Below are 23,310 nucleotides of genomic sequence, written 5' to 3'. Positions count from 1 at the left end.
ACCCTTTTTTTTGTTGGTAGCAAGCCACTAAAATGGGTTTAATTTATCATTGAACGTTATGGAACAGATTATTTCAGTCATTCAGTCATATAGTACCTTTATGTATCTACATTGAGGAGAAATATGATCTCAGGGGTAATAACTATAAAAGCAATCGTCACTCGCTAAATGTACAGCAAAAAAGGTCAGTAAGGATAATTCATAATGCCGCCTACAGAGAACTGTAGGATAGGCTGCAGCACCCCCGCGACCCTTGTGAGGAAAAGCGGTAGAAAATGAATGACTGAATGAATATATCCTTAGAACAGGGGTCTCAAACATGCGGCCCGCGGGCCAAATGTGGCCCGCAGGACACTAGTTTGAGGCCCCCGTCTTGATATGAAAGTTTAATGTTTGCGCAAGTTTGATATGGATGCTGTATGGTATCATGTACCCAGAAAAAAATGATTACGTTTGATTCATGTTCATGTTAAAGGTTAAATAACTGTTAATAGTTATCCTCCCTATCCGTGTGGAAGTGGTAAGTTTTTGGCTATTTAAGTTTAAAGGAAATAACTTGAAGTGCTACCGTTTAGGTCGCTATAGCTCTCTAGTTTGCGAGTTAGCATGTGTCTCAAGACCCTGCAGTTGCGCAATATGTTGTAAATAAAAAGAGTATAAATGTGACTATAGTCGTGTTTTGTCATGTCTACAGGGCTCTAATAATGCTTTGTTCCTTTTAATCAGAAAAAAAAATTGTCTACCAACCGACTATATGTGGTTTCTTAAGTTTTTATTATTTGCCGTTTTATTATTATTATTATATTTATTTATTTATTACTGATTGATTGATTTTCTTTATTCTTGATTTGTTTATTTATTTTTCATCTTATTTTGTGCAGAAAAATAAAAAGTAAGATATTTGAGAACAGTGGAATGTTTTATCAGAGCTTTTATTGTAGAAAATTGGAACCAAAGCAAAGTTTATTCATTTTATTTATTTATTTTTCTGTTTTTAATAAATGCATTTTTAATTTTTTTTTGGAAAACCTGATGCGGCCCAGTCTCTCCCAGACCCTAGCTCCAGTGTCCCCCAAGTAAATTGAGTTTGAGACCCCTGATTTAGAACATACGTAAAAGAGAAAGACGGGTGTGTTCACGTCTCACGTAAACATTGCGGCAAAATGGCCGACATGCCAACTTTGAATGCAACTTATTCTGAATGCAGCACAAGAGAGCACAACATCTCCACGGACACGTACACAAACACATACACACAATACGGTGCCAGACAAACTTTGGAATGCAGCTTGGGAGGGGGGGGGGGGGGGCAGAGCGCGCTGACACACACAAAGTAAACCTTGCTAGCGCATTCTCACTTGTGCACGCGCGCTTGCGTTCAGATTCATCCATCAAATGCAACACGGACGACGTGGAATTAGATGACTTTTGCCTCCAAGTTTAAATTCAAAAGCAGTGAATAATGCTTACTTTTCCGCCATTTGTTTCGAAATTTTACCACCTTACTTCACGCAACAAAACACGCAAACGGACAACCAACACATAAACACAACCTGAAACGGCGCAGCGGCGTTGCCTTGAGTAAATATAATCAGAGATGACATAGCCTACTAGCGCAGGTCATTGTGTGGGTTAATTGTCTAATAAGGCATCGAACGTGAGGGCTGAGGAAGCAGGCGGGATGTGTATGTGCCTGCTTTGTGTGTGTGTGTGTGTTGCATTTCATTAAAAGTAGCACCAACGGCATCCGTATGGATGATTGGACCATCAACCGGTGGACATTATCATTTAATTAAAGCGATGCGGTCATTTGATTTTAGATTAACCAACACACTCAGCGGGTTAAAATATGAATATGAATATAAATTCCTATTGTTTTGGATGCAGAAAGAGAGATCCAGAACAAGGAACAACATGTATTGTTTTATGTTTGATATCGTATGAAGCAGTCATGAACGATTCTTTAAAAACCCCCAGGTTCATGTTTCACTGTCTCATGGATGCTTCATGAAGAATCAAGTTTTAATGATGCAGGGATTCGGGATAAGAATCGAGTCTCACTGACTCATATGTGCTTGACAAAGACTCAAGCTTCATCGACTCACGGGTTCTCAATGAAGACTGGCGTTTAACTGACTCACGGGTGCTTGACAAAGAACCGAGCTTGAGGTTCATTGACTCAAAGGTTCTCAACCAGGACCGGACTTTCAATGTCTGACAGATGTTCGAGTTTTACTGAGTCACGGATGCTCGATGAAGAATCAAGTTTTACTGATTTCGGGATCCGTGATAAGAATCGACTCTCACTGACTCATATGTGCTTGACAAATACCTGAGCTTCAAGACTCGAGGTTCATTGAGGTTCTCAATGAAGACTGGCGTTTAACTGACTCAAGGGTGCTTGACAAAGACCCGAGCTTGAGGTTCATTGACTCAAATGTTCTCAACCAGGACCGGAGTCAAAAATGCTCGATAAAGAATCAAGTTTTACTGATTTAGGGATCTGTGATAAGAATCGAGTCTCACTGACTCATGTGTGCTTGACAAAGACCCAATGACTCACGGGTGCTCGGTGAAGACTTGAGGTTCATTGAGATTCTCAATGAAGACTGGCGTTTAACTGACTCATGGGTGCTTGACAAAGAACCGAGCTTGAGGTTCATTGACTCAAAGGTTCTCAACCAGGACCGGACTTTCAATGTCTGACAGATGTTCGAGTTTTACTGAGTCACGGATGCTCGATGAAGAATCAAGTTTTACTGATTTCGGGATCCGTGATAAGAATCGAGTCTCACTGACTCATATGTGCTTGACAAATACCTGAGCTTCAAGACTCGAGGTTCATTGAGGTTCTCAATGAAGACTGGCGTTTAACTGACTCACGGGTGCTTGACAAAGAACCGAGCTTGAGGTTCATTGACTCAAAGGTTCTCAACCAGGACCGGACTTTCAATGTCTGACAGATGTTCGAGTTTTACTGAGTCACGGATGCTCAATGAAGAATCAAGTTTTACTGATTTCGGGATCCGTGATAAGAATCGAGTCTCACTGACTCATGTGTGCTTGACAAAGACTCAAGCTTCATCGACTCACGGGTGCTCGGTGAAGACTTGAGGTTCATTGAGGTTCTCAATGAAGACTGGCGTTTAACTGACTCACTGGTGCCTGAGCTTGAGGTTCAGTCCAGGACCGGACTTTCAATGACTGACAGGTGTTCGAGTTTTACTGAGTCTTTAAGGAGAATTTGTCATTTTAGTCCAATATGAGCTGGGAATTGAACATTACCCATGATTTAAAAATATTTAATAACCGAGATGTCCCCACATATTCAGATTTAGCTCCAGCAAATTCTCAGAATTTTTGTTTTTCTCCAAAATATGCAATTTTTCCTGAAGAAAAAAAATCAATTTCTAAAAACTTGGACAGACAAACTTTGCCAGACTTGAGTGATCCACACGAGAAACAACTCGGTTAAAGTAGCGTAGCGTTCACTGCGGGGAACGGAACTGTAGGAGTCTGTGCAGCCGCATTTTTGAATCTTAATGTCTTTATGCGTTTTCATTGGCTGTCTTTGAAGGCACCATAGTTGCTGTGAGATGCAAAAGTGCAACTGCATGGCGAGTACTTCTACTCCGTTTTGAAAGTTCCGCTGAATATTTTCCAGTTCTTGGTCCAAGTTTCCAAGTCCAAGCTCATGCATTCATTCATCAACCGTCTTCTTTTTAGTCCGTTACTCCGAATTCTGTTTTTTGCCGTTCTGAGAGCTTATCTTCTTCCATGCATCCGAGATTCATTTAGTCATCTCCTTCCGTGAATCTGAGATTTCCTGTTATCTCCTTCCGTTGATCTGTTATCACCCTGCTTAATTCAAATATCTCCTCCATCATTAGCTCCAGCAGGGTGCTAATTGATTCGCTTTTTTACCGCTGCTTCCATCTTCTGGGACTCTTTCTGTGTCCTGACACTCTTCATCACTCGTGTCCTGAAGGTAACGGTGGAGTATCTGCATGAGATATTGCACACAAAATTTGACCTCAAGGCCTTGAAGCATCTTTGGGATGACCGAGAATGGAGACGGGGAGGTTTGAATTCAGACCTGTTCTTGCATATCCTGTTTTGTTACCCCCCGCCCCCCCTGCTTTTTTGGCGTGTTTAGTTTCCGCTCGGGATGCTTTGATCAGGGCTTTTGATACCTCAGCAGCTCTACAGTAGCTAGCTAGCTACTGTACCTAGCTAGGTACAGTTGCTAGCCTGCTACAGTATCTAGCTAGCTACAGTAGCTAGCCTATCTTGAAGGGAAATACAAATATAAGGCACTAGCTACTGTACAGTAGCTAGCTAGCTACAGTAGCTAGCTAGCTACAGTAGCTAGCTAGCTACAGTGCTTTGATCAGGGCTTTCAATACCTCAGCAGCTCTACAGTAGCTAGCTAGCTACTGTATATAGCTAGCTACAGTTGCTAGCCTGCTACAGTATCTAGCTAGCTACAGTAGCTAGCCTATCTTGAAGGGAAATACAAATATAAGGCACTAGCTACTGTACAGTAGCTAGCTAGCTACAGTAGCTAGCTAGCTACAGTGCTTTGATCAGGGCATTCAATACCTCAGCAGCTCTACAGTAGCTAGCTAGCTACTGTATCTAGCTAGCTACAGTTGCTAGCCTGCTACAGTATCTAGCTAGCTACAGTAGCTAGCCTATCTTGAAGGGAAATACAAATATAAGGCACTAGCTACTGTACAGTAGCTAGCTAGCTACAGTGCTTTGATCAGGGCTTTCAATACCTCAGCAGCTCTACAGTAGCTAGCTAGCTACTGTATCTAGCTAGCTACAGTTGCTAGCCTGCTACAGTATCTAGCTAGCTACAGTAGCTAGCCTATCTTGAAGGGAAATACAAATATAAGGCACTAGCTACTGTAGCTAGCTAGCTACAGTGCTTTGATCAGGGCTTTCAATACCTCAGCAGCTCTACAGTAGCTAGCTAGCTACTGTATCTAGCTAGCTACAGTTGCTAGCCTGCTACAGTATCTAGCTAGCTACAGTAGCTAGCCTATCTTGAAGGGAAATACAAATATAAGGCACTAGCTACAGCTAGCTACTGTAGCTAGCTAGCTACTGTAGAGCTGCTGATCAAAGCAATGTAGCTAGCTAGCTACTGTAGCTAGCTAGAGGTCCAGGAGCTCGGTGTCATTCATGTTGTCAAACCAGGACTGGACTGGGACCTGAAGGGGGAGGGGGGGGGGGGGGGCTCTTTACTCTTGCTAAATTTGTGCGTGAAAAGGTTCAAACACATTATACAGTAGATGGCACCGTAACTGAATAAGAAGACGTAGCAAGAGGGATCAGCAAATTTTTTTTTTAAATTTTAAGCTACAGTAGCTAGTGCCTTATATTTGTATTTCCCTTCATTTTTACCATTGAAAATACTTCATTTGGACAAAGGATGTGTACTTTTCATTGATGATGAAAACGTCTTCAACTGTGTGAACACTCGACTAGCAACGCGGTCCAAAAAAACAAGAAAAAGTGCTAAAGAGACACAATTTCCTTGAGAAGAACATAGTCACAGTCTTCAATGTAAAATCTAAAATGGAAGATATATTCGTTCATGGCAGGCATGGTTGGATTTGATTACCAAATTTTACAACCACTATAGGAAATATTTTACTATTTTACAAGCAAACGCTCGTCTGACATGGTCTTAATTATTCTAAGACATAAATCTGCTCACACGACCAAAGCGCAAGTAACTCCGGGAAGTTTTACCGGCAAAGAATAATGACCTCATCCCCGATATTTTCACTTCAAGGGAACATCAAGCAAATTGGCGAGCCGTTGCGCGTCTGTGCTGGTTTCTTCTTGTCTGGTCTTTTTGTGTGTCCTATAAATAGACCTGTTTTTCTTCCCCTCCCTGGACTGCAGATGTCTCAAAACCATAACAAGTCACAGTCGGGAGGAAAATACAGTCAAGGTGAAGGAGAGGATTTTTGGGAAAAATAATGAAAGAAGCTGTAGAATTTCTATGAGAATAAAATATGTGTGTGTGTTTGAAAACTAAGAGAGCTTAATATTTCATTTGTTAATTCAGTAGACTGGGACAACGTCGTGACAGACTGTCAATTCGCTCTTTGTTCCTAAGCAACCAGGTGGCCTATCTTGCACGGTTTATGTGTCTTACAATAAAATGTAGATAGAATGAATATAACGTTAGTTATCACCCTTATATGCATTTGCTTAAACAATAGAAAGTGTTTGAATGTGCTGAAAAAGAAATGTTCCCCGTGACCCTGATCAGAGACCCCCAGAGACCCCCAGGTCCTGGAGGTGCCTGGATGCGCCAACAGCAACCCTTCTTCTTCTTCTTAATTTATTTCAGACATGCATACTATGTTGCATTATTGTTTTTCTCACATATACACTTACAATATCTATTTATATATACATATATATATACATACACACATATATACTTATATACATATATATATACACATATACATACATGCACACACATAACACCTCATTACTACACATGTCTGAAAAGGAGCAGGAAGAAGCACAGAAGGAAGAACACATACATACATACATAACACATACATACATACATACATACAGCCATACATACATACATACATACACACACATACATCCATCCATAGATACAGCCATCCATCCATACATACAGCCATCCATACATACATACATACATACAGCCATACATACATACATATATAAAATAAAAGCATAAAAAAAACGTATACTATATTAGGAAAGCAGGAAGTGAACAAATGTTACAGTTACTGATTGTAAAAGTACCAGATGGAGGGGTAGGATTTAATAAGCTTTGCTTCTTCCTACTCCTTTTGGACATGTGGAACTGTGAACTGATTATGTGATGCATTTATTTGTAATCTGATGCATGTTCAAATCAAATAAAACCTTTACCATTACCATGTATCGGTATCGGTAACCCTATTTACTTGGTATCGGATCGACACCCGCCGACTTTGACCCTCTCCGCAGCTCAACTCTAACTCTCAAACAAATTAGCATATCTGCAGGGTATCACAAGTTTATTGTGAGGACAGAGAGCGTACAAAGGTGTGACAACACGGTTGACTGACTGACTCTGTTACACCACCGAGAATTGTCACACACGTGTCCACACACACACACACACACACACACACGGAACACAGATGCGCATGAGCATGAAATAAGATAAAACAATTTGCTCAGGTCATATCATGTCGAGCGCAAATCTTCCATTACTTTCAGCAACAATGCTTCCATAAATTACAAAGAGTGAGACGCTGTCTCCGCAGCAAAGAGCTGTGATTTGTCAGAACATTATCTTATGTAGCCTGCATGGTGGTGAAGTGGTTAGCGTGCAGACCTCACAGCTAGGAGACTAGGGTTCAATTCCACCCTCGGCCATCTCCGTGTGGAGTTTGCATGTTCTCCCCGTGTATGCGTGGGTTTTTCTCCGGGTACTCCGGTTTCCTCCCACATTCCAAAAACATGCTAGGTTAATTAGCGACTCCAAATTGTCCATTTTTCAGCTTGTCATGGCTGGCAATGTCATTTTTGGGAATTTACCATTTGCTTTCAAAAATTAAACAATGTAGAACATGCTGTAATTACAAAGAATATATATCATATTTAAGTAACGTCCTGGGGTTTTGTTGGGGTGTCCGATGTTCCCACTCTTCTTTTGTTGTTTTGTCTTATGTAAGATTCTGTGATTATATGTGTGGGGAAAAAATCACTTATTGAATTGGTAACTGCTCTGGCATGGAGAAGGGGTAGGATTTATGTAGGATGTATGTATGTATGTATGTATGTATGTATGTACATATGTATGTATGTATGTATGTATGTATGTGTTATGTATGCATGTATGTATGTATGTGTTATGTATGCATGTATGTATGCATGTGTTATGTATGCATGTATGTATGTATGTGTGTATGTATGTATGTGTGTATGTACGTATGTATGTATGTATGTATGTATGTACTATGTATGTATGTATGTATGTATGTATGTATGTATGTATGTATGTATGTATGTATGTATGTATGTATGTATGTATGTATGTATGTACGTATGTATGTATGTATGTATGTACGTATGTGTGTATCTATTGGGTTGTAGTCAGGATTCTTTGCAGAACATTCAATTCCATCCACACCAAACTGGCTCATCTAGCTTTTGCACAACCACGTTACTAGAACAGGCACCAAGTTCTCCTCCATCTATGCATGGTCTTCCACTTATCTGGTGTTGGGTTGACCTTTCTCTCCACGGATACTTCATCCAGGTCCTTACAGGAGATACTGAGGCATTCCCAGGCCAGTTCAGAGAAAATGAGACTACCATCCAGGTCTTGGATTGAAGCAGGGTAACTGGACTCATCTTGTTTGTTGAATATGTTTTACCTTTCATCCAAAAGGCTTCTTCAGGTCACAAATTTTGTGAATTTAGAGTTTCCCTATTTGTGTTTGGTGAATGACTGCCCTGCATATCAATATGTCACTGTCTGGATCTTTGAGGTTGGTGAATGACTGCTCTGCATATCAATATGTCACTGTCTGGATCTTTGAGGTTGGTGAATGACTGCCCTGCATATCAATATGTCACTGTCTGGATCTTTGAGGTTGGTGAATGACTGCTCTGCATATCAATATGTCACTGTCTGGATCTTTGAGGTTGGTGAATGACTGCTCTGCATATCAATATGTCACTGTCTGGATCTTTGAGGGACAGATGACGAAAAGTGATGGAAGGACCGGTCTCCCTATACCTCCCAGTCCAGAATTTGGACAATGTCACTTCTTTTTTGAGATTTTTGAGTTTTCTTCTTGGGGTTCTGTCCTGAACCAGCTGACAGTGTTGGTGGGTTTAGGTTTGTTGAGCCCCCTCTAGAGGACACACCACCAATGACACAGTAGGGAAACTCCACAACTCAAATTAAAGAACTGAAAAAGCCTTTAGGTGGAATCTTCAACAATCAGGAGACTATCTGAGTTTGAATCCTGTGTAAGTGTCAGTCATATCATCATATTGTAGAAGACAAATACAACAATAGATGAACTTACCACTGGAGGATGACAGAAGACAATGAAAGAAGGACTGGGTAAATTAAAAAATGGACAAATGGGTTGAATGGATCGGGGCTAGCGGGACAGCCAAAGGAGAGAATGATGAATATTTACCAACTAAAACTTTACTTTTTTTCTTTCTTTATCGCTGCCAATTGTGACTATTAAATGGATGTTTTGTTTTTCTAACTTCATTTGAAGAGTCAGGCTTGATGAGCTTTTCAAGCGATGCCAATGTTACAGTCTGTGATGCCATCATTTAGTGCCGAGAACTTGAAAATGCCAGCATCAGTTTTAAACTGGCCTCCTATTTGATACTGTTCCATGCAAAGTACAGGTGGTCCTCGGTTTATGGCGTTCCGGGTTATGACCTTTCTTGGTTAAGAACAAACTTTAAAAATGAACATCATAAAAAGTTCAGATACTATGGCAGCCATCATCAAGGAGATACCAAGCAGGTCTCCTTCCAGACTAGCCCAGGACCATATTTTAAAAGGTCAAAAGGACTTTGAACCACAGGGGTGAAAGCAGGGAGTTCATTCATTCATTTGCTACCGCTTTGCTGGAGCCTACCCCAGCTGTCTTTGGGTGAGAGGCAGGGTACACCCTGGACTGGTGGCCAGCCAATCACAGGGCACATATAGACAAACAACCATTCACACTCACATTCATACCTATGGACAATTTGGAGTTGCTAATTAACCTAGCATGTTTTTGGAATGTGGGAGGAAACCGGAGTACCCGGAGAAAACACACGCATGCACGGGGAAACTCCACATGCAAACTCCACACAGAGAGGGCCGAGGGTGGAGTTGAACCCTGGTCTCCTAGCTGTGAGGTCTAGGTGCCAAATATGTCAGTGTACAGTTACAGTTATGCTGCCGTCACTAAATTCATCACACAGCAACTTAACACCCAAAAGGTGCACCTGATACAAACATGTATCAGGTATAACCCTGGACTGGTGGCCAGCCAATCACAGGACACATATAGACAAACAACCATTCACACTCACATTCATACCTATGGACAATTTGGAGTCGCTAATTAACCTAGCATGTTTTCGGAATGTGGGAGGAAACCGGAGTACCCGGAAAAAAACCCACGCATGCACGGGGTAGAACATGCAAACTCCACACAGAGATGGACGACGGTGGAATTGAACCCTGGTCTCCTAGCTGTGAGGTCTCGGTGCCAAATGTGTAAATGTGCAAATATACCAGTGTACAGTGACAGTTATGCTGTCGTCACTACCAACGGCACTAAATTCATCACACAGCAACTTAACACCCAAAAGGTGCACCTGATACAAACATGTATCAGGTACAACCCTGGACTGGTGGCCAGCCAATCACAGGGCACATATAGACAAACAACCATTCACACTCACATTCATACCTATGGACAATTTGGAGTCGCTAATTAACCTAGCATGTTTTCGGAATGTGGGAGGAAACCGGAGTACCCGGAAAAAAACCCACGCATGCACGGGGTAGAACATGCAAACTCCACACAGAGATGGACGACGGTGGAATTGAACCCTGGTCTCCTAGCTGTGAGGTCTCGGTTCCAAATGTGTAAATGTGCAAATATACCAGTGTACAGTGACAGTTATGCTGTCGTCACTACCAACGGCACTAAATTCATCACACAGCAACTTAACACCCAAAAGGTGCACCTGATACAAACATGTATCAGGTACAACCCTGGACTGGTGGCCAGCCAATCACAGGGCACATATAGACAAACAACCATTCACACTCACATTCATACCTATGGACAATTTGGAGTTGCTAATTAACCTAGCATGTTTTCGGAATGTGGGAGGAAACCGGAGTACCCGGAAAAAAAACCCACGCATGCACGGGGGAGAACATGCAAACTCCACACAGAGATAGCCGAGGGTGGAATTGAACCCTGGTCTCCTAGCTGTGAGGTCTGCGCGCTAACCACTATACCGCCGTGCAATGATTGTTGACCGTTGTAATGATGCTGGAAAAATTCCGACTTTTTTAACCCGAGGACCAACGTGTACATGAGTGATCATGTGTGTCGGTGTAACAGCAAAGATGGAAGAATTCAGTGAATGACACAAAGGTAAGATAGATGGACAGAATGTATATATATATAAAAATATATATATATATGTAGAAATAAATAAGGATTACTTTGTCATTCTTTGCTCGGCGTGATTTTGATTCCACACAAGGAATTCTGGGTCGTACCTATCGAGGTAGAGAGAAACAAGAGAGAGGAATATTGTTGGCTGTGTGGCAAGCAGTAACCGTCGTTGTTAATAGCGATGATTAAATACGCTGAAATGTGGAGTGACTAGACTCGTCTTTCTCTCAGCATTTGGTTATCAGGCACAAAGGGTGGAGGAGGGGGGGGCACACAGAGCAGGCGGTGAGTGGGGGTGGGGGGGGTAAACAGAGAGCGTGATGGCATGTTATGGCTGCTTTGATTGCAGAATGAGCTTAGACTGCGATAAAAAAAAAAAAAAACAAATATATTTTATACATCTATTGTTACATTTTATGCAAAAATAAGGCATGCACCCCCTTTCTAGCCTAGCCTGGAGATGTTCCGTGTCAGTGGATACATGTGCTCGCTGGGAGCTACACACAAACAATATGGGTGTTGAGTTCATGTGCAGTTGAGCCCAAGGAAACAACATACTTTGGATGCTAGCTGGAGGAAAGAGCGACGCCTCTACCTTTTTTAAAAAAAAAAAAAAAACATAGTCGTGGGGATCTGGGATGACATTTTACAACTTGTCGCCTTTTAGTCGACAGAAGAAGGCAGGAAGTTGGACTTCTCAATGCTCTTTTCCTCGTTTACCGCCTGCCAACTACAACCCTTGCCGTTGCAATGATGTGTGCGCATGTGATGCGTTCGGGTGATTTCCAATGTCAAAGCAAACTAGAAAAGGACAGTGAAAGATGCGGCGTGACTGTGCATCATACTAAAGCCCAGATTTAAACTCTTGTATATATCGAATACAGTGGACCCCCGCATAGCCGCTAAAAATATTAATCAATGGTGTTGATTGGTAGAAGACCCATCCCGTTTGCCAATCCCAAAGCTACACTGTACATGTAAAACAACACAATTTTAGACTAATACATAACCCGCAAGGCATGCCGGGAAACCTCCGTGCACACTTCTTAAACAGAAAGTTACCCAGCATGCCTTGCGGGGTACAGATGAGTATAAAATAGTATTGTTTTGCATTCAAATGAGTGTGTAGGTGTTTGTTTTATGAATATTTTGAGTCGTTTTTGAGTACATTTTGAGAGCGGGGGTGTCCAACGAGGCATGCGGCATATATAAAAAAAAAAAAAAAGTATTCAAAAATAATAATGAAATAACAAGAAAAGCAAAATTTATATATTTTTTTTAATTTTCCAAGAATAAAGCCAAAAATATCACCAGAAAAATTTGTAATCTAATGAGAAAAAAATCTTCATTTTATGATAATAATGTTGTAATATGATGAAAAAATATAAATATACTTTCACCAAAATTCTTTTATTTATTTATTATTTTTATGTAATTTATTTAGTTATTTTTTTTATGACTTTTCTAAGAACATTCTAACTTTTCGCTCCTAAAATTAGCTTATTTTTCCCCCTCATACTATTACAATATTATTGTCATAAAATTTGCCAAAAATTAGATTCTGAAAAAAATTATAATGTTACGAGTCAATGTTGACTCAATGTATCATGGGATGTCGTGAAGAACATTTACAAGAAAAAAGCTGAAATCGATGTAAAAAAAAATTAACAACAAAAAAAAAAGCCTGCAGAAATAAAAAAAATAGATAATTTTGAGAGAATTAAGTATATGTTAAAAATATTGAAAGAAAAATGTCAGATAATTAGGAGAAAAAGTCTCATATTATGACAAAAAATTAAAAAAAATTAACAATACTAACAATGGACTTTTTCACCGACGTGATGAGTTGCAATTTTAGCATTTTTCACGAAAAACGCAGGACACCCCCGCGTTAAAGTCAAAACAGACATTTCCATGGGCGCCTGAATTATTCGCGGCATGGCGGGGATCAAGTGTACAGTATGTTGACGTGCTTCTGAAATGTATTCATCTATTGACTAGCAAGGCATCGTCTCACACTCCTGACAAGCCGGCTGGATTTACACTAGCGTTCCAAATGCGAGGCCTGAAGATAAAGAAGTTGAACCTCCTTTTATTAGTACAAAAATATTCATACTTAATTTTATGCATTTTTTGCAGAAATGAAACAATTTCAAGCATAAAGATGGCTAAATTAAGTAAAATACAAATATAAGGCATTCAAAGACGACACAATAATATGCAATAGCCTGCGCTGGTCACTAGGTGTCAGTAACGTTACTGGTGTGACACACAAGCATCAGAACAACAGGCATTTTTTTTTTTTGCAGGTTTGAATAATCTCACCACAAGCACAATAATCCCAAACACGGCCTACTGTTCCCGCTATAACCCACAGCAAGATAAACCTCAACGTTTGAGCCCGGGCATCACTTCCTGCCCCGAAACCATCCAGCGCCGGGAAAAATTTACAGCAACACAAACGAGCACAAGTATTGTTAATGTTTTTTTTTTTCTATGTGTACTATATTGAGTGATAAAACGGTAATGGTGACTATAGGGGTGTTATTTCATGTCGAGAGGGCTTATATTATGTTAAAAACTGTCTAAAACGAGGGATTAATGCCATTTTCCTGACTTTGTGGATTATTTTCAGTCTTATTTATTTGTATTATTTTTTTCTTTTTTCCCCTCTTTTTTTGTGGATTATTTTGAGTCTTATTTATTTTTATTAATTTTTTTTCTTTTTTTCCCTCTTTTTTTGTGGATTATTTTGAGTCTTATTTATTTTTTATTAATTTTTTAAAAAAAATTTCCTCTTTTTTTGTGGATTATTGTGAGTCTTATTTATTTGTATTAATTTTTTTTTCTTTTTTTCCTCTTTTTTGTGGATTATTTTGAGTCTTACTTATTTTTATTAATTTTTTTTCTTTTTTTTCCTCTTTTTTTGTGGATTATTTTGAGTCTTATTTATTTTTATAATTTTTTTCCCCTCTTTTTTATGAATTATTTTGAGTCTTATTTTCTTTTTCCTCTTTTTTGTGGATTATTTTGAGTCTTATTTATTTGTATTAATTTTTTTTCTTTTTTTTCCCTCTTTTTTGTGGATTATTTTGAGTCTTATTTATTTTTATTAATTTTTTTTCTTTTTTTCCTCTTTTTTGTGGATTATTTTGAATCTTATTTATTTTTATTAATTTTTTTTCTTGTTTATATTTTTTATTTATTTTTTTCAAGCGCGCTGATATCGGGCCAAGCAAGGTGCTTACTGGTACAAAGTGAAAACCTGCAGTGTAAATCCAGCCTAAAAACCTCCAGGATCCTGATAGTTTGTATAATTTAGTGAATCTGGACCTCAGTAAGTTCAGTGAGTGAGAGTGGAAAGGGAGTAAAACACAGTGCCTGATCCACAAGCCAGAGACCAAGTCAAGATACCACACCTTGGGTCCTTCTGGATGCTGTCCACAGACGGAGACCTTCCCAGGGCCGCCTCCGGGGGAAGTGTGGGGCCCGACTTGCTGTAAGGCGATTCGGTGGACGGGCAGAACTGCAAGGTGCGGTAAGGGTTGCTGTAATCAGGTCCGCCTCCCGTGGCGAAGCTGCCTCGCTGGAAGGTGGAAGCGGCGCTCTGGCTTCCCGTTCGCTGCAATGGGATTGGATCGACACCGGGGGAAGGCGGGGCTAGAGTGTAGGGACAGAGCAGATAGTTGAGGACCTCTTGGTACAACTGGTTCACCACTGGTGTGGTTAAAAGGGAGCAGAGTGGAAGAAGAGGAATCAGGTAGTACACACGTCAACACCACAAATGGAAGAAAACAGCAAAAGACAAAGTGGAAAGGGAAGAAGCAAAAACACAAAAAAATAAATGAATACGGTAGAAACCAGACGGGGTGAACTCAGACTCAAAGAAACTCACCAAAGGATTTAGTTTTTCATTTGTGTAAAAACTAAAATCACAAAAGAATATCAGAAAACATGCAAAAGTAAAGCTTTTACACACAAAAGCGTGATCAGTAAAGCATGGAGTAACACACGGCTATGGTGCATTCAATGATCACCAAATACAGTGGGAAATCTCAACGCCCGAGGAAAAAGCGTGATCAGTAAAGCATGGAGACATAAAGGTATAAAAATGGCATCCGAGAACATGCAAACTCCACACAGAGATAGCCGAGAGTGGAATCGAACTCGGGTCTCCTAGCTCTGAGATAACCACTCGACCGCCGTACACACAAGCTGCCAAATTTGAGCCGTTGTTTCCAAAAAGTTTTTGACAGTCGCGGCTTCACAAACTTTTGAGTGCAGTAACACACGGCTATGGTGCATTCAAGGATCACCAAATACAGTGGGAAATCTCAACGCTCGAGGAAAAAGCGTGATCAGTAAAGCATGGAGACATAAAGGTATAAAAATGGCGTCCGAGAACATGTAAACTCCACACAGAGGTGTCCGAGAGTGGAATCGAACTCAGGTCTCCTAGCTGTGAGGTAACCACTCGACCGCCGTACACACGGCCCGGTACATTAAACTGCCAAATTTGAGTCGTTGTTTCCAAAAAGTTTTTGACAGTCGCGGCTTCACAAACGTTTGCGTGCAGTAACACACGGCTATGGTGCATTCAAGGATCACCAAATACAGTGGGAAATCTCAACGCTCGAGGAAAAAGCGTGATCAGTAAAGCATGGAGACATAAAGGTATAAAAATGGCGTCCAAGAACATGTAAACTTCACACAGAGGTGGCCGAGAGTGGAATCGAACTCGGGTCTCCTAGCTGTGAGGTAACCACTCGACCGCCGTACACACGGCCCGGTACATTAAACTGCCAAATTTGAGCCATTGTTTCCAAAAAGTTTTTGACAGTCACGGCTTCACAAACTTTTGCGTACAGTAACACACGGCTATGGTGCATTCAAGGATCATCAAATACAGTGGGAAATCTCAACGCTCGAGGAAAAAGCGTGATCAGTAAAGCATGGAGACATAAAGGTATAAAAATGGCGTCCAAGAACATGTAAACTCCACACAGAGGTGGCCGAGAGTGGAATCGAACTCGGGTCTCCTAGCTGTGAGGTAACCACTCGACCGCCGTACACACGGCCCGGTACATTAAACTGCCAAATTTGAGCCATTGTTTCCAAAAAGTTTTTGACAGTCGCGGCTTCACAAACTTTTGCGTGCAGTAACACACGGCTATGGTGCATTCAATGATCACCAAATACAGTGGGAAATCTCGACGCTGTAAAAAATTAAAAATTAAAAATTAAAAATTAAAAATTAAAAATTAAAAATTAAAAATTAAAAATTAAAAATTAAAAATTAAAAATTAAAAATTAAAAATTAAAAATTAAAAATAATGTTTTTTATCTGAATTCATCAAAGTTAACATCAGAGTAAAAGGTCCACTTTTGCACATTTTACTTTAAACATTTTTAAGACATGGTTGATTTGCCGTGATTTCTAAGCCTATGAGCAGGGCATTCATTGAGATTAATAGTTAGCCTTCAAACTAATTATCTAGCAGACAGCAGTGTAGGGACAAATGGCCTGCACCGAGACCCCAATTAGATTTTCCTGACGATGTGATGGAACATGAACGTTTCTTCTCCACGGCAATAACACACCTTTAATACCTCCCGAGTGGGAATATGCCTGCAAAACTCTTTGTTGGATTTCTTTCATCGTCCTTCTGAACACCACATGATGTTCTTTACTCCCAACGTTTAGACGCTTGACAGCATGATGCGGCTATTTATAGGTGGTTTTTGGTCTATTTTAACGGTTTTTTTTCACGTGTGGTTCAAGCTTTTTTGATGCCGTTGATTCAACTGTCTGATAGTTGTGCTCTTAATTAAGCGTTGGAAAGGTACGATAAATATTCGTATCGGTATCAAATGTCTGTGTGAGCATTTCTTCACATTCTCTGGGACTGAATCTTTCATGAACACACCTTTTTAATCAGGCTTTTAACTCATATTTTAAACTTTTTAAATGTTTTTATCTTTTTAGTCCTATTTTATGCTCATAGTTTTTTTAATCAAGCTTTAACTCATATTTTAAACTTTTTAAACGTTTTTATCTTTTTAGTCCTATTTTATGGTCTTTTTTAGTCAGGCTTTTAACTCATATTTTAAACTTTTTCAACGTTTTTATCTTTTTAGTCCTATTTTATGCTCGTAGTTTTTTTAATCAAGCTTTAACTCATATTTTAAACTTTTTAAACGTTTTTATCTTTTTAGTCCTATTTTATGGTCTTTTTTTAATCAGGCTTTTAACTCATATTTTAAACTCTTTCAACGTTTTTATCTTTTTAGTCCTATTTTATGCTCGTAGTTTTTTTAATCAAGCTTTAACTCATATTTTAAACTTTTTAAACATTTTTATCTTTTTAGTCCTATTTTATGGTCTTTTTTAATCAGGCTTTTAACTCATATTTTAAACTTTTTCAACGTTTTTATCTTTTTAGTCCTATTTTATGGTCTTTTTTAATCAGGCTTTTAACTCATATTTTAAACTTTTTCAACGTTTTTATCTTTTTAGTCCTATTTTATGGTCTTTTTTAATCAGGCTTTTAACTCATATTTTAAACTTTTCAAACGTTTTTATCTTTTTAGTCTTATTTTATGCTCTTTTTAAATCAGGCTTTTAACTCCTATTTTAAACTTTTTAAACGTTTTTTATCTTTTTAGTCCTATTTTATGCTTTTTTTTAATCAGGCTTTTAACTCATATTTTAAACTTTTCAAACGTTTTTATTTTTTTAGTCCTATTTTATGCTCTTTTTTAATTAGGCTTTTAACTCATACTTTAAACTTTTCAAACGTTTTTATCTTTTTAGTCCTATTTTATGCTCTTTTTTAATCAGGCTTTTAACTCCTATTTTAAACGTTTTAAATATTTTTATCTTTTTAGTCCTATTTTTTGCTCTTTTTTAATCAGGCTTTTAACTCCTATTTTAAACTTTTTAAACGTTTTTATCTTTTTAGTCCTATTTTATGCTCTTTTTTAATCAGGCTTTTAACTCCTATTTTAAACGTTTTAAATATTTTTATCTTTTTAGTCCTATTTTTTGCTCTTTTTTAATCAGGCTTTTAACTCCTATTTTAAACTTTTTAAACGTTTTTATCTTTTTAGTCCTATTTTATGCTCTTAGTCTTTTTTAATCAGGCTTTTAACTCATATTTTAAACTTTTTAAACGTTTTTTATCTTTTTAGTCCTATTTTATGCTCTTTTTTAATCAGGCTTTTAACTCATATTTTAAACTTTTTAAACGTTTTTTATCTTTTTAGTCCTATTTTATGCTCTTTTTTAATCAGGCTTTTAACATGTTTGTATCAGGTGCACCTTTTGGGTGTTAAGTTGCTATGTGATGAATTTGGTGCTGTTGGCATCATAACTGTCACTGTACACTGGTATATTTGCACATTTGCAGATTTGGCACCTAGACCTCACAGCTAGGAGACCAGGGTTCAATTCCACCCTCGGCCATCTCTGTGTGGAGTTTGCATGTTCTCCCCGTGCATGCGTGGGTTTTCTCCGGGTACTCCGGTTTCCTCCCACATTGAATGAATGAATGAATGAATGATAAAAAACTAACACCTGGAAGCTAGCATTTAGTATTCTATAAAGAAGTAGAAGCCATCTGTCTCCTCCGGTTTACATGACTTTGTATGATATTTGTCCATGTTCATTCGATGCCTTGGCTAAATAACACGCCGTTTCAAGCCTAGTCAACGTTTCCTGGCCCGCCAATCATGAATTTAAGCTCACCTTGTCCTCGCAGGTTGGGCTTGGTGTAGACTCTGTCTTCATAGATGGGGTCGATGTGATGCTCCGGAGACTGCAGAGGTCGCAGCTCCGAGCCGAGATGGCTATGCTGGCTGCTGTAGGAACCTCTGGAGCCTGTGAGACACAGCAGACAGGAAGTTGGAGGATTTGAAGGTAAGCTAAAACACAATAATATATGGGGGTAATAATATCAGTCAGTGGTGGCCTTTGGATGACTTTTCAGGTGTGTTCATGGTCAGTATTTGCCTATCTATAAAAGCTTTGAGATTTCCTTAACCCTCCTTTTTAAACGTTTTTATCTTTTTAGTCCTATTTTATGCTCTTAGTCTTTTTTAATCAGGCTTTTAACTTTTTTTTAACTTTTTAAACGTTTTTATCTTTTTAGTCCTATTTTATGCTCTTTTTTAATCAGGCTTTTAACTCATATTTTAAACTTTTTCAACGTTTTTATCTTTTTAGTCCTATTTTATGCTCTTAGTCTTTTTTAATCAGGCTTTTAAGTCATATTTTAAACTTTTTAAACGTTTTTATCTTTTTAGTCCTATTTTATGCTCTTTTTTAATCAGGCTTTTAACTCATATTTTAAACTTTTTAAACGTTTTTATCTTTTTAGTCCTATTTTATGCTCTTTTTTTAATCAGGCTTTTAACTCATATTTTAAACTTTTTAAACGTTTTTATATTTTTAGTCCTATTTTATGCTCTTAGGCTTTTTTAATCAGGCTTTTAACTCATATTTTAAACTTTTTAAATGTTTTTATCTTTTTAATCCTATGTTATGCTCTTAGTCTTTTTAAATCAGGCTTTTAACTCATATTTTAAACTTTTTAAACGTTTTTATCTTTTTAGTCCTATTTTATGCTCTTTTTTAATCAGTCTTTTAACTCATATTTTAAACTTTTTTAAACGTTTTTATCTTTTTAGTCCTATTTTATGCTCTTTTTTAAATCAAGCTTTTAACTCATATTTTAAACGTTTTTAAATGTTTTTTATCTTTTGAGTCCTATTTTATGCTCTTTTTTTAATCAGGCTTTTAACTCATATTTTAAACCTTTTAAACGTTTTTATCTTTTTAGTCCCTTTTTTAGTCCCTTTTCAGGTGTGTTCATGTGAAATCTGTCACATGTTGGGCTTGGCGCCGCACACCGACCGTTTTTTTGTGATCGGAAAAATAAATTTGACAGAAATCAACCGATATTGATCGGAGCATCCCTACTTCTGACCTTTCCCCGCAACTCAGGCTTCCCATTCACCAATCCCGACATTTGACACATACACGGATGAAGAAAGGAATGGTAAAATCATCTTGACCTCTACCTGCCAGGCTACCCGGCCTTTTCAGGGTGGCGTTGGCGTACAGCTCGTGGGAAATCTTGTAGGTGTCTCCTCCGATGTGATGCAGCATACGCTTGGTGGGCGACAAGGTGGCGTAGCTACCCACTGCCGAGCTCAGCTGGTGGATGGGCGACGAGGTGAGGTTGCCTCCCGTCGAGGCTGCCACAGACAGCGGGGAGGACGGCCCGCCGGCGCCCGACGCTACCATGTTGATGGGTGACGAGGTGCTGCGAGGAAATAAAATCTCTTGTTATATCTTTAGAGGATCACAGAAGGATTGTGGGTGATGGGGAAAAAATGCCCCCAAAAGGGTTTCTTTAACTTATGAAACTTTTAACCATCATCATGTCACCGAGGCGGGCCTCACAGCTAGCTGACCCAAGTTCAATTCCACCAAGTTCAATTCCATCTCTGTGTGGAGTTTGCATGTTCTCCCCATGAATGCGTGGGTTTTTTTCCAGGTACTCCGGTTTCCTCCCACATTCCAAAAAAAAAACTAGGTTAATTATTCATTCATTTTCTACCGCTTTTCCTCACGAGGGTCGCGGTGGGTGCTGGAGCCTATCCCAGCTCTCTTGGGGCGAGAGGCAGGGGTACACCCTGGACTGGTGGCCAGCCAAGCCAATCACAGGGCACATATAGACAAACAACCATTCACACTCACATTCATACCTATGGACAATTTGGAGTCGCTAATTAACCTAGCATGTTTTTGGAATGTGGGAGGAAACCGGAGTACCCGGAGAAAACCCACGCATGCACGGGGAGAACATGCAAACTCCACACAGAGATGGCTGAGGGTGGAATTGAACTCGGGTCTCCTAGCTGTGAGGTCTAGGTGCCAAATGTGTAAATGTGCAGTGACAGTTATGATGTCGTCACTACCAACAGCACTAAATTCATCACATAGCAACTTAACACCCAAAAGGTGCACCTGATACAAACCTGTATCAGGTACACCCTGGACTGGTGGCCAGCCAATCACAGGGCACATATAGACAAACAACCATTCACACTCACATTCATACCTATGGACAATTTGGAGTCGCTAATTAACCTAGCATGTTTTTGGAATGTGGGAGGAAACCGGAGTACCCGGAGAAAACCCACGCATGCACGGGGAGAACATGCAAACTCCACACAGACATGGCCGAGGGCGGAATTGAACCCCGGTCTCCTAGCTGTGAGGTCTGCACGCTAACCACTCGACCGTCGTGCAGCCGCTAGGTTAATTAGCGACTCCAAATTGTCCATAGGTATGAATGTGAGTGTGAATGGTTGTTTGTCTATATGTGCCCTGTGATTGGCTGGCCAGGGTGTATCAGCTGGGATAGGCTCCAGCATGACCCTCGCGAGGATAAGCGGTAGAAAATGAATGAATGAATGAATGTCTCCCAGGCACGACGGAGACTCTTTTAGGGTCACTTGCATCAAGGAAAAGGAAAGTGAAAGTAAAAAGTGATTTTAAAATAAAAAATAAAAAATACCTGGCGGTATCATACGGTATCATCACCGGTATCATACCGGTGTCATACCGGTGTCATACGTCATTATCTGCACCTAACAATGGAAGCAAAGGGAACCAACCTGTAGGACTTGGCCAGACGACTAGGGGACTGTTTAGGCGATGACACCCGCTGTAGTGTTGCGTAGCTGGGCATGTCGGAGGAGGCTGAACCCAGACGCTGGAGCTTGGTTGGAGATCCCACTGCCTGCAGAGGGGAGCTGACGCGCTGTAATAGAGAAGTTGTACTTCATGAAAAGGGAATGTCGCTAAGCTAAAATATTCATCTACCTCGTTGTAAGTCATTATAGTCGCAGGGATGAAACCCGAGTTGGGGACCACAAAGAGTAGAAGCTCAGCAAATTCACAGGAAATATGACATGAAATATGACTGTCATGAGCCCGGCCTTCTAAGCTGGTTCGGATGTCTTTTATTTTTCAAAAAGGAGAAATTAGTTTATTGAATATTTTAAAGGTCCTCCTGCAGCGGAGCTTAAAGCTGAGTGTGGGGGACGGACCCCGGGGTGCTTTGCTAATTCAGAAGATATGAAACCAAGTTATGAAAGCGAACAGTAGTGAATTAAGCGTTTAAAATATTAGTTTTGACTGGGAAAAGATCAATCTAAAGGCGGCGCGGTGGTCGAGTGGTTAGCGCACAGACCTCACAGCTAGGAGACCAAGGTTCAATTCCAACCTCGGGCATCTCTGTGTGGTGTTTGCATGTTCTCGTACGCCATTTTTATGTCTCCATGCTTTACTGATCGCACTTTTTCCTCGGGCGTTGAGATTTCCCACTGTATTTGGTGATCCTTGAATGCACCATAACTACACGCAGAAGTTTGTGACTGTCAAAACTTTCTGGAAACAACAGCTCAAATTTGGCAGTTTAATGTACCGGGCCGTGTGTACGGCGGTCGAGTGGTTACCTCACAGCTAGGAGACCCGAGTTCGATTCCACTCCCGGCCACCTCTGTGTGGAGTTTGCATGTTCTCGGACGCCATTTTTATACCTTTATGTCTCCATGCTGTACTGATCACGCTTTTTCCTCGGGCGTTGAGATTTCCCACTGTATTTGGTGATCCTTGAATGCACCATAGCCGTGTGTTACTGCACGCAAAAGTTTGTGACTGTCAAAACTTCTTGGAAACAATGGCTCAAATTTGGCAGTTTAATGTACCGGGCCGTCTGTACGGCGGTTGAGTGGTTACCTCACAGCTAGGAGACACGAGTTCGATTCCACCCTCGGCCATCTCTGTGTGGAGTTTGCATGTTCTCAGACGCCATTTTTATACCTTTATGTCTCCATGCTTTACTGATTGCGCTTTTTCCTCGGGCGTTGAGATTTCCCACTGTATTTGGTGATCCTTGAATGCACCATAGCCGTGTGTTACTGCACGTAACAGTTTGTGAAGCCGCGACTGTCAAAACTTTTTGGAAACAACGGCTCAAATTCGGCAGTTTAATGTACCGGGCCGTCTGTACGC

At 39.9% G+C, this 23,310-nt stretch overlaps 1 protein-coding gene across 7 annotated transcripts in view; it reads right to left on the bottom strand.

The window, feature by feature from the left end:
* Positions 1-23,310, bottom strand: part of ctnnd2b (catenin (cadherin-associated protein), delta 2b) — a 155,375-nt gene that overhangs the window by 37,934 nt on the left and 94,131 nt on the right. For 2 of the 7 annotated variants that reach the window (XM_058066029.2, XM_078791347.1), the window contains 5 exons: positions 21,909-22,054; positions 20,298-20,548; positions 18,970-19,101; positions 14,642-14,939; positions 11,270-11,326 (listed from right to left, as the gene is read on the bottom strand). In XM_058066029.2, coding sequence (XP_057922012.2) covers positions 11,270-11,326; positions 14,642-14,939; positions 18,970-19,101; positions 20,298-20,548; positions 21,909-22,054 — 884 coding nt within the window. The remainder of the gene's footprint in view (positions 1-11,269; positions 11,327-14,641; positions 14,940-18,969; positions 19,102-20,297; positions 20,549-21,908; positions 22,055-23,310) is intronic. The other 5 variants (XM_078791346.1, XM_058066038.2, XM_058066035.2 and 2 more) reach the window with 5 other exon arrangements.

The sequence above is a fragment of the Doryrhamphus excisus genome, linkage group LG6 (genome assembly GCF_037039965.1).
Source record: "Doryrhamphus excisus strain RoL-2023G ecotype Guam linkage group LG6, RoL_Dexc_Guam_v1.1, whole genome shotgun sequence".
NCBI classification, from domain to species: Eukaryota; Metazoa; Chordata; class Actinopteri; order Syngnathiformes; family Syngnathidae; genus Doryrhamphus; species Doryrhamphus excisus.
The sequence above is the reverse complement of the archived record's forward strand: the minus strand, read 5'-3'. Positions and strand labels throughout refer to the sequence as shown.